Source organism: Echinops telfairi, unplaced genomic scaffold, assembly GCF_000313985.2.
Source record: "Echinops telfairi isolate 266 unplaced genomic scaffold, ASM31398v2 ScPeMD7_2010;HRSCAF=2546, whole genome shotgun sequence".
NCBI classification, from domain to species: domain Eukaryota; kingdom Metazoa; phylum Chordata; class Mammalia; order Afrosoricida; family Tenrecidae; genus Echinops; species Echinops telfairi.
The window spans coordinates 24,195,162-24,205,185 of NW_022105908.1; the positions used below are offsets into that span (position 1 = coordinate 24,195,162).

A 10,024-nucleotide genomic window follows, 5' to 3' on the forward strand; every position below is an offset into this window, starting at 1 on the left:
TTGGGGTCAATACAAGGCAGTGTTGATAGGGACCTACTGCAGTGATTATGAGTAAAAGTTTATTCCTCTAAAAAAAACAAACAAACCAAAAAACAACCACCAGCAACAAAACTGAGAACAAAAAGAATGGTCCGAGAGCCACAGAGGGCGAGGAGTTGTTTTTGAAGTAGGAGACACTGGTTGGAGGCTCAAGGGAAGGCACCAGAGGGAGAAGGAGATTGAAAATATCAGAGAGTAACCAGCAGGGTAAGGCTCTGAGGAACAGAAGGACGGTCAGCTGGAGTGAGAACCATTTGTTAAGTTCTGAAAAGCTGCAAGGCAAGAGGGGGGTTTTCATAAAACTATTGTTCTTGGTTGAAAGCCCTTTTGTGACTTTTCCACATTTCCACTACTTTTGGAGTACGCCCTGGGCGGTACCCTGTAAATGACCTTGTTGTGAACATTGTTTATCTCTTCCCTTGTAGTGTGAGCTGCTGATGCTCAACGGTGCCCAAGGCGAAGTCGGCTCCGTGCTTTTCTCCCTGTTCTGGTCTGTTCAGGGAAGCTTGTTCTCCTGGTGCTACCTCCAGTTGAAGAGCACAGACCCTGTGGCCAAAGACCTGGCCGTGGAGCTTCTTGAAAAATGTGAGTGTGAACACCAAGTCTGAGACAGAGGGTGTTTGGGTTTGACTCTGTGTGTGCTCTCTCTAGTAACTCACACCAAGGGGGCATGTGGCTCTCTTTCTTTGTTATAGCTCAGTTCTGTTTGGGGGGTTTGTTATTTTTTCTTTCTTCCCCTTGAAAATTAAAAAAAAAATAACAATAAAGGGAAGTGTGCAGCATGTCCTCTCACCCTATCTGAATGGGGTTGCCCCTAGTACTTTTATTATAGAGTTAGGTCATTTCGAAACATAAATATTGCCTGTACAATCGTGCAGTACTCACATGGTGTCTCACTCTTCAGTAGGATTTTTCCAGCCCTGTTTTAATCATTTCATGCACAAAAAGAAAAAAAAAAGCTTGAACTTACAATGTCTTAATATATGTGAACACTCATTACGCCAAAGACTTACCGGTAGATTCATCTCATGGAAACCCACACAACATGATATGAAACCCTACGGGTGGAAAAATCATATATGGGAAATTCGGTTCCATCGCACTTGTCTCAACAGCTGTGACAGAAATGCTTGACAGTATCTTGGCATGTCACCTAGAGCCCAGCCCATTGGATTGACACACCTACTGCATAAGCCCATGGTAAACCCCGGGAGGAGAGCCTGATAACTAGGTCAGAAGGCCTGATGGACATCCCTAGGAGTAAAAGTGATAGGTCCTCTTCGTGGAGAAGTGGCAAGGACCAACAGAAAACCAAGATCCCTTTGAAAGTCCCAGCTACCGAAGTTTGCCTGGTTTTCCTCCCCGAGGGAGGCAAGTGGGTGACACTGAACAGCCTGTGGTCTCCTGTCTTGGACTCCCCTCCACACATCGGTGGCGGCTCTCCCTCCAGCTTTGCCCTTGATGGAAATTGAGAAAGTGACTGTTAACCCTCCTCTTCATGTTTTGGCAGATGTACAACAGTTCCTGGCAAAGATGAGAGTGATTTTGGAGTCCCTTTTGTCACAGTACAGCGGAAAAATTATAGTAGAAAAATTATGTAATTCAGTGTTTTCGATGGGATCCCGTCAGCTGGTAAGAGGTCGTGGCAGTTATTTGTGAAGGGCGGGAAGGGAGCTAGCAGTCTGCACCCCTGTCAGTCTGAGGCGGAAGTTAAGTCCACCGTTGGTCTTCTTGTAGGTCATCTTTCTGCTGGACTTGTGCACGTTAGACATCTCCCACTGCACCCTCTTGAGAGCGTTCGTCCCGCTAACAGAGCTGTTGAAGAAGCTGGGCAGTGACCCTGAAGGAGGACTGAATGAGGTAACTGCCAGCGGCATTCGAAATGCCTGTGGATCCCCCTCTTAGGCTTATGTCACTGTGTTTACTAAGACATGTCCCTGAGAACAGATCTCCGTAATCAACGCCCCTCTAAGAACTTCCTATTTTATCAGCAGCTTTGCTAATAAGCGTAAGTGCCCTTCCTAGTTGCTATGGTGTGGCATAGCACCACAGCGAAGGGGGAGGCCCTGTACGTAGATGAGGTGTCGTCATTGTTACAGCACATGCAGTAATCTAAAAACCGAGTGAATAATCAGATTGAAGTTTAGTAGAATATGTTGGGAGGCAGATTAGAAGGTGTGGTGTATAAAGTCTTTCCTCCTCCACAAAGATTTGTCATCATCTTGTTTAAGTCTCACATCAGTCCTTTGGGAGTGGGAAAGGCATGTAAGAAAGGAAGGAAAACAAGAATGCAAAACTCAAGAGTCGCCGATAGTTAGAGCAAAAAGGGTACACCACTAATATTTGAAGTCTTTCCACTCCGAATGGAAGGCTTTTCCATGGGAAATTCCTACACAGTCGTCATTTTTAAGAAATTGTTTCCGTCACTGAAAGGTAGCATGTTAAGCTAATCACAGAGTTGCTATAGTAATAAGAACCATGTGCCCACTGTGCTGCATGATAGATTTATGTTGATAGATGTAGACAGAAATATCAGGTATATCTTTCTGCCTGTGTAGTAATTTGTATAGGGAGGTCAAACCCTGTCTAGAGCACTGCTGTAAAACAGCAGCCTACTATATATGACTGGATGTCAAGAGATAAACAACTGTTTCTTGACCGGTTTGCTTACATAGCTGGATGTTGAAACGTGGCAACAGGAACAGCCTGTGGTGTTACACACATGGACTAAGGAATCCGCCCATAACTATGAAAATAATTGCCATGATGTGTCTGTCTTCGTTAGCCCAGGAGCAACGTATTTTGAAGTGGAATTTGATGAGCGATGTGAAACGGAAAAGAGGTGAGGCTCAAATGTCCTTTTAGAACGTGACTCCAGATGTTGTTTCCCAGGTACTGCTGAAGGGGTTCCAATTCAAAGTGGCCTTGAGTGAAACAAGCACACTGCTGCCCGTGTCTACACGGTTCTCATGATTGTTTCTGTATTTGCGTCCATTGTGGCAGCCATCGCGTCAGTCCAGCTCATTGAGAGTCTGCTTGTTCCCCATTGACCTTCCATTCTACCAAGCATGAGGCCCCTCTCCGGGGACTGCGCCTCCTGATAACTTGTTCAAAATAATGTGAGATGAAGTCTCACCATCCTCGCTTCTAAGCAGCAGGCTGGCTCTGCTTCTTCCAAGGCCGTACCCCCCCCCCCTTAGGAGCTATGTCACTATATTTGTGACAGTCTGTGTATTTAATATTCTTCACTAGCTCCGTAATCCAAAGGCATCAATTCTTCTGTGGCCTTATTCATTGTCCAGCTATCATATGCATATGATGTGATGGGCAGTAGCATAGCTTGGTTCAGGTGCAAACTGACACCTTTGCTTTTTAAGGTCTTTTGCATCATATTTGCCCAATGCAAGATGTCATTTGATTTTTTAATTGCTGCTCCCATGGGTGTGGATTGTGGATCCAAATAAAATGAAATACTTAATTCCATTGATCATGATGTTCCTTATGGGTCCAGTTGTGAGGATTTTTGTTTTCTTTATGTGTGTTATCCACATTGAAGGCTTTCAGTAAGTGCCTCAAGTCCTCCTTGCTTTTGGCAAGTAAACCACGTGGCATCTGCACATCTCAGGTTAATGACTCTTCCTCTAATCCTGATGCTCAATTTTTATTTACATAGTGCAGCTTCTTAGATTATTTGCTCAACATACAAGTTGACTAAGTGTGATAAAAGAATACAACCATGACCCAACCGTTTCCCGGTTTTAAGGCCAAAGCATCCCCTTGTTCGTTGTGGATTGACTGTCTCTTGTCCGCGTACACATTCCACATGAGCACAATTAAGTGCTGGTGGGACTCTTACTTTGCAAAAATGTTATCTATAAATCATGAACAATTTACACGGTTGAATACCTTTGCATAATTCACTAGTAAACATCTTTCTGGCATTCTCTACTTTCAGTCAAGATTCATCTGACATCAGCTAGGATATGCCTCATTCCACATCATCTTCTGAATCTGGCTAGAATTTCTAACAGTACCCTGTTGATGTACTAGCACAACCATTTTAATTACTTTAAGCAAAATTTTTCTTGTGTGTGATATTAGTGATACTAGTCAATGATTTCTGCATTATTTTATGTTACTCTTCTCTGGAATGGGCAAAAAACATGGAATTCTTCAAGTGGTTGTCCAGATAGCTCTCTTACTTGAATCTTGTATCATTCTAAATGAATGATCCCTTCCAGCATTACATGGGTTTGTTAATGTGTATTGGTATTCTGTCAATCCCTGAGTTTTGTTTTTTGCCTATATGCCCTTTTCCCTTTAATACTTCTGGTTCTAGATCGTGTTACTTCCTGAAATGGTTGAACATTGAACAATTTTGGGGGGTATAGTGACTGTATTCTGTCTTTTTTTGTCACTTGATATGTTCAATATTTTGCCCATTTGGGTCCTTCAGTGTTAAAACTTGAGATTTGATTTTTTGTTGTTGTCAGTTTTTCATTTTGAGAAACACTGAGCATGTTTTCCCTTTTGGTTTTCTAACTTCAAGTCTTTGCAAATTTCATTATAATACTTTGTCTTCTCAAACCGCTCTGGAATTTTTGTTCAACATGTTTATTTCATCATTTCTTCCATTCACCACTCTACACTCAAGAGGCAGTGTGAGACTCTTCTGACATCTTCTATCGTTTTTTCGTTCTTTTCTTTTAAATGGCCTTTTGCTTTCTTCATGTGTAATATCCTTGATATCATCCCTCAATTCATCTGGTCATCATTCATCAGTGTTTAATGCATCAGCTCTACTCTGAGATGAACTCTAAATGCAGGGGACTATACTTAAGGCTGTATTTTGGCTCTGGTGGACATTTTTAACAATTGGTTGGTTTGCAGTCAGACTCTGGCATTCTGAGTGTTGAAACTGAGTGTCTCCGTTGTCTTTTTCCACAGATGTAGTAGCTTATTCCCTGTGTGTTCCCTCTGATACGGCCCATGTTTATGTAGTTGAAAAAGTATTTCTAATAAATAGGTCATGGGTCTTCCAGAATTCGAATACACATTCTCTGGCATCTTTTTATCACCAAGGCCATCTTTTTCAACTGCCAATTCTTTATTTCCAACTTTTGCATTCCAGCCACCAATAATTATCATTCCTTCTTGATTGTGCGTTCAGTCGATTTCAGACACTTGTCGTGAGGTTCTATCAAGTCGGGGCTGACTCAAAGCAACCCGATGTACAACAGAACAGAACAATGCCCTAGCTGTGCCATCCTCACAGTTGTTATAGCCCAGCCCATTGAGCCCATCTGAGACTGCAGAGGTTGGTAAAACCTTCAATTACGTTTGACGTTAGTGGTTGGTGTGTGCATTTAAATAGTAGTCCTATTACCTGGCCTTCCTGGTGGGCAAACGGATGTTACCCTATTACTGACAGCATTGTGCTTTAGGAGAACATTGTAGCAATGTTCTTTTGACAGTGAATGGGGACACTATTATACTTCGATTTGTCATTTCCACCATAGTGGATCGTACATGCTTTTTCGGTTCAAAATAAGCAATCCCAGCCCATTTCATCTCACTGGTGACCAAGCATTCCGTTTCACTTTGACAGCTTCTTAATGACAGCCATTATCCATACTTTATACATTCCACTTCTTAATTAATGGATGTTTGTAGCTGTTTGTTTGTTTTGTTTTTTTCCATTTTAAGTCAAGCCACATCAGCAAATGAATTCCCTGAAAGTTTGCTCCAGTCACATTATTAAGGTTGGGGCTAGTTTGAGGAAGCAGCCCTTCCCAAGCCGTATTTTGAGTGCCTTCCTTCCTGAGGGCTTCCTCTTCCAGCGCTCCACTGTGACGCATAACATTTTCAGTGACCGAACTGCTTTAGAAGTAAGTGGTCAGGTCCTTCCTCGTCTGCCTTCACCTGGAAGCTGTGCTGAAACCTATTCTCCATGGATGACCCTTCTGGTGGATAAAACTCCAGTAGCATTGCTTCAAGAATCACAGCAACATGCAAGCCACCACAGTACAACAGACTGACTGATGAGCAGTGGTGCCAAGGACTTATGGATGAAAAAGGAGAGAGGGTAAATAATAAAAATTATGTTTTACAGGTATGATTATCTGGAATTTACTGACGCTAGAGGTGGGAAAACACGCTATGACACAAAAGTGGGCACTGATAAATGGCCCAAGGTGAGTTGTGGTCTGAGAAAGAGGTAAAATACTTCTCTGCCAGTTCTCCTCTTGTCAACCCTCAGAGGACAGTGGAAACATTGGTGTGTATTTCTGTCAAAGGAAGGGTTTCTCAGGATTCAGTAAACCACGGCTCATCCCATTTTTGTGACGAACGTTTTTTTCTATATGGCTAGACTCATTTGTTTACTGATCGTTTGAAGATGCTTTGGCTCGACAGTGGTAGAGCTTCCAGCCTACAAAGCCTAAAATATTTATTGTCTGAATTTTCACAGGAAAAGTTTCTCAGTCCTGGGTTTTTATCAGGATTGTCCCGAGTAAATGGAGAATTGTAATCCTTAGCAAAAAAGGGTTGGTAAGCCCAGGATGTCCCTGAACCATAAGCCAGCGAAAGATCCACTTCCCCGTCTCTTGGGTGGGGAGGCTAAGTACTGTCTTGGGCCATTCCCCTTCTCACTGTTGTACCAGCACCCTTGGCTGGGCGCAGAGGATGGGTGCGCACGTTCCCCAGCTGAGGAAGTGTGAAAAGGACATGGGCAAGGCCTCTGACTGCAGAGGGGGAGGAGAATCCCCATCAGTCAGCATCCTCCAAGGAACCCTCCCATCTTCTTACCGATTCTGACACCAACCTCCCCTCGCACAGCACTCTGTGCTTTCCAGTGCGTTCAATAATCTGCTGCACACAGAACTCACAGACTCGTGATTATGGGGTTTAGTAGGGAAAGTAATGGGCAAATGTATAAGTTAAAATTCAGGGTCAGACATGCTCAGGACACAGTTCTTCTGGTCAAGACAGCTTTTTCTCAGCTGTGCCTGCAGGCAAACCTCTCCGTAGTTCTTGGCCTCTCAGCCACTGATCTCCTTGACTTCTGTCCTGCTCTTTTAGCACTGCTGGTTTATACCCCAAAGGGCACACCATTCTGCCCTTAGCCTCAGCAGGAAGGTGCTTAGCTCTAGCTCAGTGGGTCAGCAAGCCCAGCCCTCCAATTTAGTGCCTAGAGACACCCCACTGTACAAGCAAGCTTCCTGCCTAAGGTTCTCAGCTTTACTGACACTGGGCTAGGAATCCCACTCTCCATCTCATGCTCTGGCTCTTGGTTATGCACTGCCACTCTGCTGATTCCCTGTGTCACCACTTTCGGTCCCCTGGATCTAGTAGCTTTAGCACGCAGGGGTCTCGGGATCCAAAGGATTTACTCCACCCCTGCCTCTTCTTCATGGTAGTGCAGTCCCCTTCACCTTTTCTTACCCGGACTCATCAGGAAAAGCAGAAACACACCCAATCCGCAAGGTCCTGCCCACTCATTTGTTAGTACAAAGGCTAACGCTCCAAAAGCCAAACCCAAGCTCACTGCCGCTAAGTGGCTTCTGACTCGCAGGAGCCCTGTAGACAGAGTAGACTGCACCTTTTGGTTTCTGAGGCTGTAAATCTTTACGGAAGCAGGAAGGACGTCTCCTCTTTCTCCTAAGATGAGGGCTGGCACAGCCACGTTAATTCACTGCACTACAGGAGACAAGCAGAGAAGCAGCCAAGCTTTAGCAGGCTGAGCAGTTTTCGGCCAGAGTTGCCTCCTCATGATGCAGTGTTGACTTTCCTGTGTCAGCCTCCCTCTCACCCAGTCCTCCGGGAGTCATTTTGGACGACGGTGGGAGTACATCCCGACAGTATTTTGAGTCATGACGAACATGCTTGCAACTGAAATGCTGCCTCCTTGAGTATGTTTGACACATGAGGGTCTTCTTTGTTTCTAGAAAGTGACCTTTAAGGCTGGCCCTCGGCTCCAGTTCCTCTTCCACTCTGACAGCAGTAATAATGAGTGGGGCTACAAATTCACGGTCACTGCCTATGGCCTGCCAGATGTTGCCGTGTCGTGGGGATTGGACTTGCAACTCCTTGTTTCCCGGCTGATGGGACGCCTTGCTTCCCAGTGCTTGGCACTCAAGTCTGCTCATCGTAAGTCCGCGTACCTGCTGGTGGGCAAGGTGCGCACTAGCTCTCCGGCATGGTGCCTCCATGAATGGCATCTACTAGAGGTCGGTCATGCTCCCTGCTAGGCTCCTTTCAACTAAACCACAATCAAATCACCACCTGACACCATTGCCACAAGAGACTTGATGCAAACTCGGGAGCCCAGCTCGTAGCATGCTGTGCTTTGGGGGGCGGGGTGAAGAGGGCGGGCCAGGGCTGTGGGATTTAGCAGCATTGCCATTCTTTGTCTACAAGTGGAATTAGGTTTACTCCAGCCAGAAGGCAGAAGTAGAGAATAGACTAATTGTATAGCTTTTTAAAATGGGAATATTTATAGAAAGATGTCTAGAAACATATTTAAAGGTATGCGTATACATTCCCCCCCCCTCTGTTCAGCTTAGTTATTAAATTTATCCAAGGAACAAGAATTACAGAACTTAAACTATTCAGTTGTATGATATGTGGATTATATGCCAACAAAACTGTTAAAAATATTAAAATTTTAAAAAAGAATTATAAACCCCACTTTTCTAGAGTGAATATTTCTATATCGTTTTCTTATTTATGTATAATGATATTGTTTATTTTTAATTAATTGAGAGTGAATAATATATCATTCCATAGTTCAATCATGTGTAGCAGAATTGTACAATTGCTACCACAGTCAGTTTCCACCAGACGTTCGTTTTCCCTTTGGACTTTTGGACATCGGCTCTCCTTTCACCTCCCCTTAGCCCCCCCCCTGCAAAAAAAACCAAACAAACCACTTTACCTCCGGACCCCTGAAACCCTTCTTCTACTTGCTGTCTCTAAAGGTTCATCAGTCCTGGGTTTCACATACCGAAACACAGAAAAACACATAACACAACTTCAAGAGGGTGACCTCCAATGATATACCACCTCTGAGAGACACCCTACTACGAACAGACAAAACACAAATCCAGAAAGTGTTGACAGCCAGACCACGTCCAGCATGTTGAAGAAATGACTCTTAAACGTGTTAACTCTTCGAGTCAGATTCATGCCTTAGATCTTCTACACTCGTCTCTCCCATGCCTTCTGTTTAGTAACCCTTTCCTCCCATCCCTCAATTGTGGATAGAGGGAGCTCGCTGGAGGCTATATCATTTTCTTGAATTTATCTAAAGAAGTAAGATGTGATAGAAAAATCTCATAGTGGAAAACAGTGAAATAAAAGTAAAATTACTACACTCATTGGTAACTGGTAATTAGTAGCAAAATTCATATTTTGATGTTTTTCTACCTAATCTTATGATCCTGTGCCTATTTATAAACATATTTATGCTGGGTATGTAGCTATGTTTTACAAAACTAAGTTGACAAAATTGTGAACGATTTTGAATACTTAAGTACTCCAGCTTCCCCACAGGTGGCTGACTGTCTATTTTCAGCTTACTATCCAGACTAATAATTTGAGAGGCAACTTGTAGCTGAAGCTGTTTTATAGAATGGCAGTCTGTTGGCACTTATTTATTGTGGTTAGGCTTATAAATGCCTTATATTTGTGATGCATTAGAATTACATTCTGATAAATGTGCGTGAATTCTCTCCAAGTTTTAATACTATCATGTGTTTTTGTTAAGTGTGTGTGTGTGTGTGTGTGTGTGTGTGTGTGTATGTATATGTATAATGTATATATGTGTGTGTGTGTGTGTAAGAAGAAATGTTATATCAAGAAGCAATTTTATATTGAGTAGTTATATTTCATATCAGTCCAACTCAAGTACATGGATCCCACGCTACCCGGGACCTTTTTCAGTTCAGGTAGCTGCTGGCAATGACACGGAAGGGTGAAGTGAGAA

At 43.5% G+C, this 10,024-nt stretch overlaps 1 protein-coding gene across 1 annotated transcript in view; it reads left to right on the top strand.

The window, feature by feature from the left end:
• The window catches only part of ZZEF1 (zinc finger ZZ-type and EF-hand domain containing 1), a gene marked incomplete at its 5' end in the record, with an annotated part of 114,624 nt that overhangs the window by 55,509 nt on the left and 49,091 nt on the right, over nt 1-10,024 (top strand). Inside the window, 6 exons of the mRNA XM_045293333.1 lie at nt 465-624; nt 1,550-1,671; nt 1,777-1,899; nt 2,715-2,881; nt 6,152-6,233; nt 7,986-8,187. Coding sequence (XP_045149268.1) covers nt 465-624; nt 1,550-1,671; nt 1,777-1,899; nt 2,715-2,881; nt 6,152-6,233; nt 7,986-8,187 — 856 coding nt within the window. The remainder of the gene's footprint in view (nt 1-464; nt 625-1,549; nt 1,672-1,776; nt 1,900-2,714; nt 2,882-6,151; nt 6,234-7,985; nt 8,188-10,024) is intronic.